Source organism: Castanea sativa, chromosome 10, assembly GCF_040712315.1.
Source record: "Castanea sativa cultivar Marrone di Chiusa Pesio chromosome 10, ASM4071231v1".
NCBI lineage: Eukaryota > Viridiplantae > Streptophyta > Magnoliopsida > Fagales > Fagaceae > Castanea > Castanea sativa.
This window is the reverse complement of record NC_134022.1, coordinates 34,938,990-34,957,739: the sequence shown is the minus strand read 5'-3', so window position 1 is coordinate 34,957,739 and position 18,750 is coordinate 34,938,990. Positions and strand designations below refer to the sequence as shown.

The window sequence follows — 18,750 nt, the reverse complement described above, 5'->3', positions numbered from 1 at the left end:
TTTGTCAAAAAAACCCGCTTATTAGTGTCTATACAGCTAACATTGCGTTAGTAATTCAAGCCTCTCATAAATCTTCACTTCTGGAGGTGCATAGTTACAATAATACCATAACCCTCAATTTACCACATTATCAATGTCAAAACTTCTGTACATAAAAAACACAGTCAAGTATAATACAACACAAAGTGTAAGATGGCAATATGTGACAGAAAATTAAACATGATAATAAAAAATAATAAAAAAACAACTACCAATAAATACCAACCAATCAAAGTAAGAATAAGCAGACATAAACAAACCTACAGTTGAAATAAAGTCAGAGATCAAATACAGCATTCTCAACTGATATCATCGTGAAAATATTCCTACAATAAATAATCAGCAGAACAGCAAATATATAACAGCAGAAAAATGTAATGACATCAATTTCCCCCCTTCAAGGAAGTAGGTCTTAACAACCAGGTCCCAAAAATCCTATTCCCATCAAAAGATCTATTGCAGTTCGTTACCTGAATCACTAAGTTTCAGCTACTAAAAACTGTCATATGGCACAATTGTCATGAAGACTTCACCTAAAAGTGTCTTCATAAACTTCAAACTTCTCAATGGGCAAAAACAGTGTCATTGCGTCTTGGTGGTCTATCAGGAACTGAACCTGGCTTGAACTTGGAAGCCTCGTGTCTTGCAAGTTCATTAGGAACACTACTGTTACTCTGGATAAGCATCTGCTTGAGATCATAAAAGACATCAGAGTCTGAAAGAGTCAAGAATGTAGTGGCCACACCCGTCTTGCCTGCACGTCCTGTTCGTCCAATACGATGCGTGTACATGTCAATACTCCCAGGCATATCAAAATTTATGACATGGGCGACATCGGGTATGTCAATACCACGCCCCGCAACATCGGTGGCAACAAGGACATTGTATCTCTTCGTCCTAAAACCCTCAAGACTAATTTCCCTCTGCTCCTGCGACTTTCCACCATGTAAAGTTGTAACACGATAGCCTGCCTTATCCAAGTTCTTGGCAACATTATCTGCATTCTTCTTAGTGTTAACAAACACAATTGCAGTCCTATCACCAAGTTCGTCAAGCAATCTCTGTAACCTAGAAAACTTCTCTGATTCCTTAACCATCATCACATGTTGGGATATCAAATCAGTGGTCTTTCCAGCAGTGCCTATAGTTACCACAACAGGATTCCTCAAATACTTTCTAGCAAGGCGCTCCACTGCAGGCGGCATGGTGGCACTAAACATATAAGTGGTTCTATAAATCTTCTTCTCATCAAGCTCTTCATCTTCATTTTCGGGTTTCAAATTGCTAGAAGGCATTGCATCCAACACACCCATAACCTGTGGCTCAAATCCCATATCTATCATACGATCAGCCTCATCAAGAACAACATAATTACACTGATTGAGAACCGCGTAACGCCTCTCCAAACAATCAATCAAACGCCCCGGCGTAGCAATGACAACCTCACACCCTTGCCTAATCCTAAACCCTTGTTCCTCAATGGACTGCCCACCAACAATGGAGACCACTTTGATCCCCAAATGCTTAGCAAACTTATTAGTTTCTTCCTCAATCTGTTGAGCAAGCTCACGAGTGGGTGCCATTACAACCGCATAAGGCCCTTCGGCCTCATTCTCCTCACTCATTGGAGGTAGCCTAGTAATGTATGTAAGCATAGGAAGAACAAAAGCAGCAGTCTTACCAGAACCAGTTTCAGCAATCCCAATCACGTCGCGCTGTTGCAGGCCGAGTGGAATGGCCGCCATTTGAATAGGCGAAGGCTTCTTGTACCCGGCTTGCTCCACCGCCTTCAACAGCTCTTGACTCAATTTGCTCTCCTCCCAAGCCCTCATAGGCCGAGGAATCTTCGAACCCTTATAGGAGATATTGAAATCCTCTCTGAAAATCCTCCAATCTCTCTCCGCCATTTCCTCGAGCTTCTTCTCACTCCAGTGTCGATCGACTCTCATGTCGTACGGGTCGTACTTTTCGGCAGCTTGTTCCTTGAGTTTCTGAGCCGCAGCCTCCTCTGGCCTCTCCTCCACCCCATCCTTCCGGCGAATCTCCTCGCGCATCTCCTTCTCGTTCTTGGCGGCGAGCTTCTTCTGCTCGCGGCGATCGACGCCGGCGCGGAAGCCTCGTCCGAACAAGAGCTGAGCCTCGTGAGGGTTTTGGTAGAGTGCATTCATGTCACGAGAAGTGTCCTCCGTGTTCTCCCAATCGAACGAGAATCTGAATTTCTCGCTAGGTTTGATAACTCGCTTCTTAGGCTTCTTCGACCCTAAGTACTGCTCTTTAATGGAGTCCAGCTCTTTCTCACGCTCTCGCTCCGCCAATTTCTCCAACCGCGCACGCTCGCGAGACTTAGCATCCTCTTCGCGCTCACGGTCTCTATCGCGCCGATCTCGGTCTCGCTCCCGGTCTCTCTCACGGTCACGGTCACGGTCGCGCCTGTCACGGTCACGGTCACGGTCACGATCACGGTCACGGTCGCGGTCGCGGTCCCGATCCCGATCCCGGTGGCGATCGGAATCGGAGGGTTTGTTGAGATCGTTGCTGTTGTGGTGGTGGTTGTGGCTGTGGTTGTTGGAAGCGGAGGAGAGGAGGCTTTGACGGCTTTTGTTGATTTCATCGGCTTCTTTTTGACGGCGTTTTAGAGCCAAGGCTTCCCGTTCAGCTCTGGTTAGAAAAACGGGTTTCACGGCGGAGCTCGTGACGTTGACGGCGGAAACGTCTTCTGTTAAACTACGTTTCATGGTTGAAGTGAGATAGAGACACCGTGTGTTTTAGAGAGAGACAGAGAGAGAGAGAGATCGCTTGGTTAAGTGCAGGAGGGGAAAAGATAAGAGGGTATAGTGAGTGGCGAAAGTCCTAGAGCCTTCCAGAAACACAGGTCGGTGGGACTCCGTTCCCGATTCGGATTAGGGCTGTGTTATTTCTAGTGTTAGGCCCAATTGAGGGCCCAATTTAACTTTATTAAGTACAATCTAATCTTTGGGTTTATTTATGCTTTGGGGTATTTATAACTTACCAAAGAATGTCCTGTAGTATTTTCAACCGACATGGGATATTCTGAGCCGTGGGCATCTCATTATGTTTTGTTTTGCTCGTGAGCAGTGAGCATTTCATAATGTCATATATTAAGAAAAATTATTAAGGGTACATTTAGTACACTAAATGAGGATTATGACAAGAATTGTAATCTTTATTATTTTTTGATACAAGAATTCTACTCTAGTCTTATCTAAGTGTATATGTGTGTGAAACTCCTTTCTAGAGACTTGAACCCCGGCCCTTGCCCCCCACACTCTATAAGCACTTTATTATTAGTAATAAAATGTGTTGTAATGTAATAACTAAACATATTCATTAGTTTGGTTGTGAGTTATAACATTAAAATGAAACTTAACATTTATTTTAGAAAATATCTTACTCATACAATTATAACTCCTTAAAAATTGTTATTTTTTAAATTTAAGAGAGATGTGTTATTTTTTATGATTTTTTATTTTTATAATTGTTATATGTATATGAAAAGTTTGTTTTTTTGAAAATATATTAATTTTTGAAATTATTGTACTTACTAAGGAATAACTAATACAACCTTTCAAAGAGGAATAATTATTCCTCATTTTGAAGAATAGCTATTCATAAAGAATGACTATTCCTAGTAATAAAAACATAATCAAACTAAAGAATAACTAAATCATAAGAATAACTATTATATTACAGTGTTTATTATAGTCTACCAAACATGCTCTAATATTATAGTATTATTAAAGCGTGACTTGAGAATTAGGGACGGGTGATCTGATTATGATTCTTTTATACATTCTCTTATCTAGGCAAAAGGAAGCGAGTCGTTTGGTTTTGCTTTTTTGCTGAAAAAAAAAAATCATTTGTATTTTTGTAAATGCATATTTTGGAGTTTGGTAAGTTTTCAAAATCGCACTTAATGGTTCCATTATTGTGATTTTACGCATTTTTGTATTGAAATCTTTGAGTTGCAATTGCAAAACATACTTATAAAAGCAACTTTTCAAAATAACTAAAATCATAAAACTAACCAAACTAACTTAATTAGGAACAACTTATCTAGCTGTTTACTGGAAACTTAATTTACTAAAAGTATTGTAAATAAAAGGTAAAAACTAGATAAAATAAGTAGAAGACTCACTTAGAATCCAAAAATAGTAGGAAAAAAGGCAATAAACTGGCTTATAATCAAGATTCAACGCACACTAAAACATGGTAATTAATCCAAAAATAAATTAAAAGAAGGTAAGGTAGAGTGTGATGAAGGAACCATTTGTATCGAAGTGGTATGAGAGAAGTGGTGTGAGTGAGGCTCATGAGAGTCAGAGAGATGAGAGAGAAATGATGTTTGGCTGCATTTATTTCAACTCTTGATTTTTTGGAACATGACTAAGGAACAAGTAAATTTAAGCATTATTTTAACATTCCTTCTCATGTGCATAGTTAGACCTTTTTTTTCCCTACTTCTAATTAGACTATCTTTTAATAAGTATGACAAAGTAAATGAGATTTTTAACTTTTTAAATAGAAGGTAGAGTGAAAATAATGTTTGAACTCATGATCAATTTCTTTGATACCATGGTAAACTACAATTTGTCCTAAAAACTTAAACTCTTAAGAAATGATTGATTTAGTCATTTAATTATTATTCTAACATAATATATATATATATATATACACACACACAATTGATATGAATTGTAAGTGCACAATTGTACCTGGACCCAAAGACAGTCACGGGCTCAGGCCCAATGAGCCTTAAACAATAAAATTTGTAGAGTGTGGGCTTGAAACCTAGGTTTGAAGTGTTGGAAGCTTGATAACAGGCTTTTATGAACAAACACAAGTAAATAACGTACGATAATGACAAATGGATCTCCTCGGACTCGAGCCGAGGACTACTTCTTTATTATTTCTCTTTCTTCTTTCAAGATTACAATTTCTTAATTTATTTCTTAGTTTTTTTTATCTCCCCCTTTCTTTGGCCTTTACCCCCCTTTTATACTTCCTTCCCTGATACTTTTTGAACAGTGACTAGAAGTTTCCACCTCACTGTTCAGGGGTCACCTCTCCATTAATGCGGCCAGGGAGGTAGGTGCAGAGCCTTTAATGCGGAGGTGACAGCCTTTATTCTTGATATTTTCTTTAATACTGGTGCATCTAGAAGATTCAGGATGTCCCCTGTTAACCACTAGTCTTTCCAGAGTTGTGTTTTGACCTTCATAATGAAACTTTGAATTCTCTAGGGCTTTTCCGAGGAGAAGCTCGTCCTCGGCGGTATCCTCTGACCCTCGGCGTATGGGCCGACTCATAGAGTTTAATCCTAGAGCAGGTCGGCCCTCCATGTTACAGCCCAAAGGCCCATATGCCCATTTGAGCCCTTTTACTCCCCACATGAATAATCCAGACATCACACAAGGAAAACAAGCTAGCTCCATCAGTAGCTAAACCAGGAATTTGCTTCTGGGAAACCATTAGCTAATTGATTAGCGTAGTCTGTGCTCTGTTGTGTCCCTGCCCCTTTTTTTGGATACATTTTCGGTCTCATAAAAAATTCACATGATAATTGCATATGCAAAAATGAACAACGCCAATAAAAGTACTTTTTTGAGTTTTTATTTCTTATTCTTTTGGTTTAAACCCAATATAAGTTTGTCCAAGTTTGGTAATTTCCTTTGTTCATTGACTTAAGTGTCAAATATCTTCAGGGTAGCATCGAAATGGTTGGTAGCACCGGGTTATCTCACTTTGTTAGAATTCCTTCTAGTGAGTGTCCTAGTTTAGATGTATTCATAAGGAATTCCTGTGAAGAAAGATGCGAACACGGCTTGGATGGGGATCTTTTTTCACCTACATTTTTATCGACTCCATCCAACTAGTTCCAGCCTCTCTCTCTCTCTCTCTCAAGGATATACAAACTATTTCAGTTTGCTTTTAACACCACTGCCAATCATGAATTCACCACCAGCAGGCTAAAACTTTTTTACTGTCGCAGGAGATGAGGACCAGGGAGAAGAAAAACAACAATAAGAAGAAGAATGTACAATTGCAGCAGAGTAAAGTGATCTTTATTTACTGAAACTTCGTTACAGAAGCTGAAAATATCAGACTATAAATTGTTTTACATACTGGGCTAGATTTTATCATCAGATTAGCAAAAAGAATGAATTCGCTTCTCAAACTGTAAGCCATGTATGAAACAATATTGAATTGGGCATCACATTCCCTAATCCTGAAATGGACAAAAGCTCAAATAAGCGTTAAAGAAAAACAGTAAAAGGAAGTACATAGATAAAAAGTAACATATACTAGTAGTCATTTAGAGATTTGGCCAATGAACCAAATATAAATTGATCCTAGAGGAGACGGTCTACAAAACACGAGAACATCTCTTTAACTAGTTATAGTATTGTCAGTTCAAGTACTTAGTTCCTAACCTTAAATCTCTTTCGACGTGCATCATCAGGACTGAAGCGAGTATTTTGTTGTTGACGTCTAGGAGCTTCGCTTCTGTAATTTCCTACTGCCATTTCTGGCATTCTACTAGTCCTGTCCTGTGTGTTACTTCTTGAATTTCGGAAAAAGATATCCTTGTCCCAGGTAACCTCATAATCAGCCTTCAAGCGAGCTCCTTGCTGTTCAACAGCAAGCAATATTTAATAATCAATGAGAAAATAGATTCAAGAATGAACTACTAAATGCAATTAGTCTAGGTATCTCTTCCCCGGCTTCCTTTCTGCCTGCATCTTTATTTGAATGCATGCAACCTTTTCAAACTAGCTGATTAGGCACACACTTAAAATGTACATTCAAACTGACCAAGCTAATGAATGGCAAACTTAGACAAGTTCCCCCTTAAATTGTCTACAGATGAGGAAGATGATACATAGATATTAAGTGTGAATCTATCACGGTTAGCTCAAAAATGGGTGGCGATGTTTAAGTCAAAACAAGTTAACAATTCAACAAATGACACTTGAGTATCTAATGTCAATCAAACATCAATAAGCATCTTATCTTATGCTCATGTGGGTAAGAGATCCACATGGTTTAAACAGAGTATTCAAATAATCAAGGATTATCCAATTCCATGCTACTCCCTTTGATGAGAAGCACAGGAAAAAGACACCCATATTGGTGTTCCAGGACATCCAATGCCCTAATACCTGCCTTTCATGCTTAAGAACTCATCCATCAGGTTTAATATTCAAATGCACAATGGTAGCAATATTAAATAAGTAAAAGACTGGTATTTACTCTTAGTGATTCATTATTATAGATCAAATATGGTAAGATAATTTTGACAAAATTTAAAGAGATACCGAGGTCCTACCTTCTGTAAGGAGCGGCCACATAACACCTTCAGAGCATTATAGAAGTCACTGTGCTTCTCGAACTGAACTATAATCTTACAATTAAGACCCGAAACTATGCTTTTAGTTTCCTCTGCTTCCTTACCTAGATCATTGTCCTCTGAAACATTAAGATCCCTACATAAACCAAGTTAAAGTATAAACAAGAAGGAAGATGCATAATCATCTAATTCCATTACATTGCTGACACCAAAAAATATGTTTTATTGGCAATGACAATGAAAACTTACCACACAGAATGAAGTTATATAAAAGCCACATACAAATATAAGAACATAGATATACAAAAACAACAAAGTCATATTTACAACTTTTGGAACGTAACCCCCAACACAGGCACTTTAATCTTCTATATTTTCTTTAATCCCTTTTTTTTTTCTTATAAGCAAGAGAAATATTATTAGGAAGGGTCAAAGGTGTATTCAACATGAAACCCTTTTAGTTTTCAATGTCACCTTTTCCTTAATATGCCTAAAATTCCAACCTGAACTATATCATGTCCATTGTTCTTTTTCACTAACAAATCTTTCCCACCAAATTATGAAAATTTAAATTAAAGAAACTTGGAAGCATCACTTGGGTTTCCGCTAATACTTTGAAGTTCTAACCTTTCAGTAATCTTAGCAACATCACCAATTAATTTTACACAAATTAGTAAAATTTGAATGAAAAAAACTTGAAAAGCATCACTCGGGTCTCGGCTTATATTTTTAAGTTCTAACCTTTCAGTAATCTTACTAACATCTCCAACTAATTTTTACACAAATTAGGAAAATTCAAATGAAAGAAACTTGGAAAGCAACACTCGGGTCTCGGCTAATACTTTGAAGTTCTAACATTTCAGTAATTTTAGCACTATCACAAACTAATTTTATACGACTTCAAGAGGACAATAACAACATAACAAAAGGCTTATGAACTAGTACAAATAAGCATTTATAAGCCGCATAAACAATGATACCTTATATTTCCAAGTCTAGAAAAAATGGAATGTGTAACCAACATGGAAGGCTTCGACGAAACCAATGGCTCCGCAAACCACCGCGATGGAACACCTCTCATTATAATCGTATCCGGCTCTTGCTTCCCACCCCTTGAATACCCTGCCAACCAAAAAAAATACATATAAATATTTTTTTTACAAGTAAAGGGGTTTTTGCCAATTATGCTCTTTTTGCAAACATATTAGTTGTGTTGCCTCATTTGGAACTCGAGTCTACAATGTGAAGAACTCAAAAGTCTTTAAAACTCGAGTTCCATTGCTTTTCTCCATGGAATATGTATCGTTTTAGGCCACAAATATGCTTGCAAAAACAGCATAACGGTAAAAAAAAAAAAATCCAGTAAAGTAAAATTCTAAAGACAAACCGCGATTTCGAAAAGCGTAAAAATCCTCCCAAGCTTTCTTCATAGCTTCGAAATCATCAGAAGCCGGAACGGCGACGTTTAGCTTGTACTTAACACCTTCAAGGTTCAAGTCCAAGCCGTCCATTTTTTCCAGCAAGTATTTTCTCCAATCCAAGTACTTCTCCTCCAAAACTTTTACATCTTCTTCTTCTACTTCTTCTTCTTCGTTGTTTATTCTGGTCTTGCTGAGAAACCCTAGGTCTCGAATTGCGAGAGAACCTTGAGCAACTGGATCATCGCGCTTCCGCTTCTTGAGGTCTCCGAGCCGTTGGATCTGGAGGTCGTCTTCGGGAACGGTGATTGGGACGGTGAGAGAGGACTTGAAGAAGTCAAGTAGAGCTAGCTTTAGCTTCCACTCGTTGATTGGCTTGCTCATTGCCATGGCGGCTGTTGCTGGGTTTGGGTAGATTGTGAAGTTGAGCTTCACGCGCGGCACGAGAGTGAGCCCCTTCTCTAATTCTAGGGGTTTTGTTGGAGGAAAAGAATCTAAGGACTCTGTTTCGCTCATTGCTCTATTTTCTGTGTCTTTGCTACTTTCACACTCTCTTTTTTTGTCTCTGTAAATTAGGGTTTTTGCTTAGTGATGATATTGGGGTTTTGGAAATTGGAGCAGAAGGGAGAGATGGAGAAGAGGAAAGAAAAGACGCCGTGTTGTGGACTCGTGGTTTTACTCTAGAGGTAAAACGCCACGTCGTTCTGCATGCTTAGCTCCCAAATCCAATGTGGTTGATTTAAAAAAAAAAAAAATACACTCCATTTGTTTTGATATTTTATGTTTTTTTTTAAACAAGTCATTTTAAAAATATATATTTTTTGAAAAAATTTATCATTTTTCTATATTTGATAGTGAAACCTCAAAATGAAATAGAATTGTTTTTATTAATTTTTATATTGACTTTAAACTTCTTTTATTTAGTTTGGCCTAAAATAAATCTATTTTTCAAAAAAATTTAACAAAAAAAATCTATTAAAAAATAAGTTATATTTTCAATTGGATTTTTCATTGATCAAATATAATTTTCCTTTAACTTTGTTTTATACTATCAAATACAGGAAAAAAAAATGAAAGATTATATTAATTAGAGATTTTTTATCAACACAAACGAAGCATAATATGCTGCTACAGCTCAATCCCGATCTCATTAAACTAATATTTTAAGCATGGAGAGGTATTGTTCCACTTATAAGGGTGGGTGGTGGCTGATGCTTGATACTATTTGCCACACAAGAAGATATTTCATGCCACCGACACAACAAAGATTACCTTTTTAAAAATATAATTTTATAAAGAATTTTAATAGAATTTTAAACTTGATATTTTTCAAGAAAAGCAGTGTCTATTTTTCACATGAATTTTTAATATGAAGATTTTGCTTATATGAATTTCAGATGGGATAACTTTTACTGATATTTAAAAAAAAAAAACTATTTTGAATTAATCTAATTAATATAAAAGACTGGGAGCACAGGACATCATCAAATAAGTCCCCAAAATATCGTTTATGGTCACACTTCTTGTGAACCCTAACTATCCACAACTATTATCTTTTCCCATCCATGTGTTTTTCCCCTGATAAAGAATTATTACTCTAAGATAAACCATATACAGGCTACAATAAATCAATCATCATAAGGAGGCAATGGCCCTTTAGGGGCCATGACCAACCTAGGCCAAACAGAGAGATGGGACACAATGCATAATATAATATGACCCCATTTTTAGATGCTTACAGAAACTATAATAAACCCCCCTTCCTTTTCTATTTTCCATCCTAAAAGAGAGAATCTAAGTAGCCATGTTTTCAACGTTCTTTTTAACCAAATCAAACTACCATTCTATCAACCACTTCATATGCTACAACGTTTGGTTGGAATTAGCAAAAAGACAGGTGATGGATAATACTAATTTATAGACTATATACACTTATTGAGAAATGAAACCAACGCTAGAAAAATCCCATACTACAGAAGAGTAAGATACAGCTAAATCGACTTTTAGTTAGGAAAAAATAACTAGCAAATCTTGAAGATCTATATAGGCACATTTCAAAATCTAATCATCAAAGACCAATCCACACATTAAATTGTAAATTCTCCTTGAGATAAAGGATTAAAGCTCAAAACAATTAAAAGGGTTTAACATAAAACGAGTTCCAATTCAAAATAGTAACCGAGAAAGCAAATCCCAAAAATACTAGAGGCTTGTAAAACCTAACCAAAAAAAAAAAAAGGATTGAGTTATAACAAAAATCTAAACTGTATCTTTCATTGTAAGAATGGAAGACAATCAAGAACTTATAACAAGGCAATAGGAGGCACCACATCCTTAGGAAGTAGTTTTTGATCTTTTTGGGGCATGGTATTGACCAATAAAACAAGCATGGTAACGCTCATAAGGTTCAAGAGTAATGCTCTCAAATGGCTTGAGCTGATTCTCCTTTAGCTTATCCTTTTCCATAGCAAAAACGGTCTCAGCAGGTACTGTGGAATCTATGCAATTGGCCTGAAATATACAAGATCTTTTTAACATGAAAAATAGTAGCACATTAAAATTGAATATGCAAAGTATATGATTTTTGGCTATGCGAGTGGGGCTCCAGCTGATTAGGTTACCACAAGATTTGCAAAGTTTAGTGTAAGTAGATTTTCAATAACACCAAACACTAGGAAAATGAAAAACAACTTATCGAAAGATAGTTTAAGCTGAAACAAAGGGAGACTTCAAACAATAAAATTAGAGGGGGGGAAACTGTTATTGTTCCTGCTAATCATTACACAAGTAAGAACTTCAATAAAATTTTCAGTTCTAATGTTAGAGAATAATGATATATGTTTGGAAAGAAACATTAAGCAATTAAACATATGTACAAACCTTGATAGAAATAACGAACCAACCTCCAGCTTTCAAGAAATAAGAAGCATTCAGTGCTAAAATCCTTGTCTGCAAAATCATGGACAAAGCAAACAAAATTCAGATAAATCAAAGAATATTGTAGCCAAAACCCATTCCTACAAAGAAATTGGCCCATTTAAGCCCCCTTCCTGTCTCCTATAAGCGCGCGTCCCTCTTACAAATGGGCAGTCAAGAAGAGTCCAATCACATTTGATTTCTGAGAGCAAGGGTATATTCTTGTGTTCTTGTCACACCAATTCCTCACTTGCAAAACCTAACATCTCATGAATGGCATTGAAAAATTGACAAAACTGACCAAACAAAATGCACACCAATGACCAGGAATTTCAATAACTTGCCCATATGGGGCAGGTAAGAGCTTATGAGTTGAGTTTATAGGAAAAAAGAAAGCAAGAAAAAGGGGGGCGGGGGGGTAAGAATCAGGTCAAGAAACACAACCGATCAAAAGGTTTTACATTGGAATACCATGTACAGGAAGAAGCAACAAGTTTAATAAATTCCATTCTCAATAGCTGAGATCCTCCGTAAATCAAGGACCGAATGTTCCAGCCAATGACTGTACATGAACATTTGAGTAATGGCAGTGAGATGATCATGAGTCACGATGAAACAAACTTTATACCAACAAAAATTGAAGATATACCTAGGGCAACCCAAAATTTCAAAATTTTTAAGAGTGAGAAAAGAACTACAGAAGTAATATGTTAAAAAATAAATAAATAAAAAGAAAAAAGGTAACGCAATGTCACAACAGTAAATCCTAATAATTTGTCAAATGTCTACAGTTGCTTGATACAACATTGAAATTATATAATCTAACCAACTCAAAAAGCTACAATTAACCAGTAAAAACTCTGTAACACCATAATAACAGTGGTCATCAATGAATATACTCATTATTCATGTCTTAAAATGATTCACAAAATAAAAACAGCACTCACAAAAAGAGAAAAGAACAAACATATCACAACTAATTTCTAAACAATCCTCTCAGCTTTTCACCATGTCAAATGAGAAGAAAAGAATAAATTAACAATTTTTTAAGATCCTGGAAATCGACACCAAGAATGTGGAAAAAAAATACTCACTTTTATTTTTTCTTAATAATTACACAGGCAGTAGGTGGATTTTGAACTTATAATCTGATCCTCCACCTTGCTCTTATTAGAGAAGAAGGTAAGATTTAAGCTAGGAGTTTGTAGGCAAAGCAAGTTTACTTTAGATAAGACTTAGTGTAGTTCCTTAAGTGTATTACATTAATCCCAATTAAATTCAAATATATAGATTGATTAAATATAATTGTCACTAAAAAAGATAGCATTGTTTGTCTTTTATTGGTCAATGCAACCATATATTTGAATTTACTTAGAAAATTCATTGTACAGCACCTAAGTAATTGTACCAAGTAAAAAATGACTTTATAAGAGTAAGAACATTAAAGTGACAAATGGCTTTATAAGAGCATCAGAAAGTTGGGCTCCCGCATTATGTCTTGAAGGGGAACCCAATTATTCATCACATGCACCATGATCTAAACAAGATACAAATTTAGAAAAATTTAATGTACAGTCAGCTTAGATTTCTTGAATACTTATTTAATTTAACTGGGAATGAAGAAAATAAAGTATTACTAATATACCAGTTATGATTTGATCTTCAAAGCCTCATTCAAAAGTTAGTAGTATTGAGTAAAATCCTTCTTCAGAAACAAACTTATACAATTTTACAAATGATAAGGCATATTTTTCTCAAAAGACACCAAAAGGGCAGGATCAAATGAAGAAACTAAAGTAGTAGTCAATGATAGCAGTAAGGACCTGAGGCAGAAACAAGGAGAAAAACATTGACTACAAGAAAGACTCTTGTAACACTGCAAACCTTCTATAACACATTTAAGTTTGAAGTATGAAGAAGACCTGATCGGGCTGAGCAACATCAGAAAATATCACATCCACCATGCCAACCAGCATTCGGTACTTAGAAGGATGTCTAGCATCTTCAATGATTGGGATAACATTTGTGCGCTTCTTTGCCATGTTAACCAAATCTCTACCACTTCTATGAGAAAACTCGACTGCATAAACCACTCCAGTCTACAAGCAAAGAGCATAAATCTTTAAGTAACTCCAATTAAAACAAGCATGTAAAGGCTATGCTTTCATATAGACTACTCACAGGGCCAACAATGTCAGACACATGAGAGACACTGGTTCCAGAAGCAGCCCCAAGGTAGAGAACCTTAGCACTGGGTTTCTTCATTTTACATATTAGAATACAAACATAGAAAAGAGTTTGATTATGGACAGATTTTAAAATCTTAAATTATAATGTAAAAATAAATAAATAAATAAATGTATGAAGACAAAAATGAAATGAAATTAAGAAATTAAGGCCAAAACTCACCATCCCTATGTCATCAACACCACCAAGAATGGCGGCAGACAGCTTTGAACGGAATGGGTTCCAAACCCTGTATTCAACTTTTGTTCCATCTTCATTCTGGATATATTTATATTTAATAAAAAATTATCATCTTTGTACTCAGGGACGGAGGCATTCATTGACCAAGGGGGCAGTGGCCCCCCCTAATTTAAAAAAAAAAAATTTATATATATGTATATGCATTAATTTTAGCAATTTTGTTCTATAAAATTACATTTTACCCTATTAACAATATTATTGAATCTTTTTAGAGTAACGTTAAAAATACAAACTTATTTACAATATTTTTATAAACTGTTGAGGTACAAATTCTTATTAGTTCGCATCTAGGTTTATTACTTGCATAACTTTTTTACTTATCAATAATCATTCACTATATCATCAATATACTTCTAGCACTTTTCTCATTTTAAAGGCCATTAAAATTTTATAGATCTAAAATCTAAAACAACATATACTAGCCCAAAAACATTTGTGCAACAACAAAAATCACCAATAGCAAAGCTAAAAAAAATTAAGTCTAATTAACTAATTTTACTCAAATAAATAATTGCCCTTTAAAAAGTTTTAAATAGAATAATTTTGTCTTTACCTAGCAAATGCACACATTAAAAATTAAAAAAAAAAACCTCCACAACTAAAAAGCTGCCAAACTAGAGGTCAAAGTCGCCCCCTTAATTTAAAATCCTGGCTCCGTCCCTGTTTGTACTCAAAAAATAAATTAATGCTCGGCAAGAAATCATTGTGCTTCTTTGTATACAGAAAACACTTTCAATTAGCAAACAAAGCCTAGTAGTAACAACACCTAAATAGATAATTAGCAAAAGACTTAAGAAGAGTAAACAAAGAATAATAAAAAATAAACCTGCGAATTAACTCTTTTCTCGTTGTAGACAGATTGACCAGGAACCATGTTCTTAGTAAGAAGAACATCGTCTCCTTTAACCTTCATGTAAAAAACTCCTTCATGTCTATGAGCCAAAATCACAGCCTTATTTCCACCTTGAACTCCAGCTCTACGTCCGCCTCTTCCACCTCCTCTTCCACCACCCCCACGGCCTCTTCCTCCACCACCACCACCTCGGCCACCTCTTCCTCCACGACCTCCACCTCCACCTCTACCTCTTACTCCTCTCCCTCCATCACTCCGGCCCCTAAAACCACCACCACCACGACTAAGAGGAGGCCTCATCGCTAAGAAGCAGAGAGAGAAAGTGAAACACTTGCTCTGGCTGGCTAGGGTTTTTTTTTTTTTTTTTTTTGAGAAGATGGCTGGCTAGGGTTTATCCAGACTTGTAGAGCAAGTAGGTGGGGCACTGTTTTTTACGTTGGGTTAGGGGTCTATTGTATTAATATCATGGTTCCGGTTTGGTTTTTAACATTTTTCGTACTAAAAGTACCATTGTATAAATTTTTAACTTTTTTAAAATACCCATATTTTTTAATTAAATAATTTTAAATTAAAAAATACAAACCGATTAAAAAAATAATTTATTGTTCTTAAATTTTAAGTTTTTTCCTTTATTTTCTCTATTCAACCTAAAACTCAAGATACTATCTTTATTTTAATTTTAAAGTATTTAACGTTACCTTATCATTTTCTTTAAAAAAAAAATACACACACTTATTTATTTATTACTTTTAAATATTATAACACTAAACTAAAAAAATAAATAAATAAATAAAGTATTATTACACGTGTGAATGCTTGTAATGAGTTTAATATATACTAGAAGGTCCCTCTGCAGCCAAGCCATCCACAAAGATCTCTAGGGCCAAGACTGATAAAAGAAGCAAAGAGAGGGAAACGGGCATTATGATGGTATATTTTTCGAAAAATGGTATCACTTTTTGGAAAAAGAATTTTTTGAAAAAAAAAAATTTGAAGGATTTTTGAAAGGAAGGGTAGTTTTTTTCTTTTTTTTTTTTTTGAAAATGTGAAAAAAAAAAAAAAAAAAACCTTTCGAGAAGGATTTTTTTTTTTAAATGTACTATGACAGTACTTTTTTTTTAAAAGAGCATATTTTTTGGATACATAAGGAATTTTGAGAAAAGATTTTTGAAAGAAAATGGGCATTATAACAATATTTTTGAAAAATGGAGGATTTTTTTTAAAGGGATTTTTGAAAAAATGCCATACTTTTGGAAAACTGTAAGAGTTTTAGGATTTTTGAGAAGATTCTTTAAAAGAATTTGGAAATTATAATGGTATTTGAAAAATAGGAATTTTTTTGAAAAAGACTTTTGAGTTTTTTGAAAAGATTGGTTTTGAAACATGGACATTACCATTACAAATGTAAATAAAATAAAATTTAAAAAAAAAAAACGTTTTTGGTAACAGGTGCTGGGTAGCCCCTAATAATGAGTATCCACCTTTTTTTTTTTTTCTTTTTTTCTTTTTTCCCCCTTTATCTCTCATTTCACTCTCATTTCCCTAAACATTTTAGGGTTTTTTTTTTCTTGACTCTCTCATTTCATTCTTTGCCGTAATGAGTATTCTATTGAAGCTTTGTCAAGTGTGCCGGCTAGCGACGGCACCACTAGCGGTGTGCTAGCCAACACAGGTACCATTACTGGTGGTGCGCCAACCAACAACGGCACTGCTACATGTGCACCGCCCTCCACCACCTATATACTGAGTGGTACTTCCACCACCAGGTGACCCAATGGGATCTAAAACACCTCCCTTTGGTGATGGTAACTCCCATGGTACAGGATTTGAAGGTAGATTTTGGACACCAACACAAGTACAAATACTAGGATACGGCAATTTTTGAAAAATAAGGGCACGACACGTCTAAGGTACAGCAATTAATTAATTAATTTATATTGATATTTATATTTATGTATATTTAAATATTTTTAAACATAATTTATGTTAATTTTAGGCTTTAAATTAAATAAGAATAGCAAAAAACTAAAATAATACAATAATAATAATTATATGTATACTTCTATTTTATTTTATTTTTCCCTGAATAAGATACACTTAGATAGAAAATAAATAATTTTAAAAAAAAGATTAAGGCTAAAGCCTATAACACATGGCTTGTGTTGAAGGACAAAGTTTTGAAGAGTTCAAAACATTTGTTCAAAATTTTCAACTTTGTTATTCACTATTTCATAGCATAGGGCAAAAAAAAACAATGTATAAAAACTTATTACTTTCACTTTACTTCAAGTTTCATATCTCTCTTTCTCAAAATCTCTTCATTCTGATTTTTGTGTGGGTCATAGAGTAATACTACGAAGATCACTGAGTAATACAAAGAAGAAAAAGAAGTCTCTTATCTCTCTCTTTCTTAAACTGTTTTCATCCCGATTTTTGTGTGGGTCACAAAGTAATAGTGTTGACGAAAATTGTTAACAATAAGTGTTAGATTATGTTTAACAAACGTCGTCAAATTATGTTTAACAAACGTCATCGAATTATGTTTAACAATTCATCAAACATAATTTCACCCATAGGCCTTTTTAGCGTATGAATTTTATTGATGTGAGTAGTGTCCATTCAAGATAATGTATCTCTTAATTACAATACCTTGTTTCAAGGGAAGACCCTTTGATTCCAACCACGTCGTCTTTATATATAAGTTTATCTATTTTTATGTTTGAGAGGATATGTGTTTTTATTTATTTGTGGTTGCACCTAATAATTTGTTTAGGTTGCCTACGTACCCTTGGTGGGGTTGGCGGGGATCAAGCCACTTCATAATTCTTAATTTGAGGTTTTAGATTTAAAGTCCTCAAATTGATTTTGCCCAATTTAAATGATAGATATTTAAGTCAAATACTTTGCGTCAACTTAATTTTGCTCTGGGTGAGATAATTAATTTTAATCTCAAGGATAAGTCATGGACCATGTTTTTATGGAAATTGAACCAAGGATTCTATCTTTGAGAAGTTAAATGTCCAAGCAATTTCCCTTTCTTTCATTTGCTTCTTTGTAGGAATTTTAATGACATTTTGATTGAGGTTCCCAAATTTAATTAAGGGAAGGAAAACTCCTTTGAAGGAATTTTATTTTATATGAACATTGGGAATTAGAAAATTTCCTTAAATCAATTTGTATGGACATTTTATTTTAGGAATCATTAATTCCAATCTTGATTAAGGAATTACGAATCCCAAAGAATTGGTCATGTTGAAATTTGAAGGAATTAGAATTCTCATTTTATTTAAGAGAGTCAAGAACTCTATTAATTTAGATGAGTTAAGGACTCCATTAAAATATGGTAGAGTCAAGGACTCCATTAACTTGGTAGAATCAAGGGCTTCAATTAATTTGGTAGAGTCAAAGACTCCATTAGTGGGGTAGAGTCAAGGACTCTAATTAATTTGGTAGAGTCAAAGGACTCCATTAGTGAGGTAGAGTCAAGAACTCCATTGACGGGTTAGAGTCAATGACTCCATTAATTTAGTAGAGTTAAGGATTCCATTAATTTAGTAGATTCAAGGACTCCATTGATGGGGTAGAGTCAAGGACTCCAGTTGAGAAAACACTGAACCAAAGCTTGAAAGAATTTTTATTTGGTAATGTACAAATAGGATTTACGAGTC

General features: G+C 35.1%; 3 protein-coding genes and 1 non-coding gene across 4 annotated transcripts; all 4 read right to left on the bottom strand.

Annotated features, from left to right (window-relative positions):
* Nucleotides 1–319: 319 nt before the first annotated feature.
* Nucleotides 320–3,006, bottom strand: LOC142613369 (DEAD-box ATP-dependent RNA helicase 21). The gene has a single exon (XM_075785694.1). The coding sequence runs from the start codon at nucleotides 2,772–2,774 to the stop codon at nucleotides 603–605; it is 2,172 nt and encodes a 723-aa protein (XP_075641809.1). The 5' UTR covers nucleotides 2,775–3,006; the 3' UTR covers nucleotides 320–602.
* Nucleotides 3,007–6,100: 3,094 nt separating this feature from the next.
* Nucleotides 6,101–9,507, bottom strand: LOC142612552 (uncharacterized). The gene is made up of 5 exons (XM_075784636.1): nucleotides 8,796–9,507; nucleotides 8,389–8,530; nucleotides 7,388–7,544; nucleotides 6,492–6,689; nucleotides 6,101–6,286 (listed from the first exon to the last, which is right to left on the bottom strand). Exons 1-5 carry the CDS (start codon nucleotides 9,340–9,342, stop codon nucleotides 6,281–6,283), a joined length of 1,050 nt encoding a protein of 349 aa, XP_075640751.1. The 5' UTR covers nucleotides 9,343–9,507; the 3' UTR covers nucleotides 6,101–6,280.
* Nucleotides 9,508–11,160: 1,653 nt separating this feature from the next.
* Nucleotides 11,161–15,382, bottom strand: LOC142611679 (rRNA 2'-O-methyltransferase fibrillarin 1-like). Its single transcript, XM_075783780.1, has 6 exons — nucleotides 15,056–15,382; nucleotides 14,152–14,247; nucleotides 13,924–14,001; nucleotides 13,665–13,841; nucleotides 11,707–11,775; nucleotides 11,161–11,337 (listed from the first exon to the last, which is right to left on the bottom strand). The coding sequence occupies exons 1-6, from the start codon at nucleotides 15,380–15,382 to the stop codon at nucleotides 11,161–11,163; spliced, it is 924 nt and encodes a 307-aa protein (XP_075639895.1).
* Nucleotides 13,209–13,273, bottom strand: LOC142614335 (small nucleolar RNA snoR60). The gene has a single exon (XR_012840412.1). It is a non-coding gene; the product is annotated as a small nucleolar RNA snoR60 (small nucleolar RNA).
* Nucleotides 15,383–18,750: the final 3,368 nt, after the last annotated feature.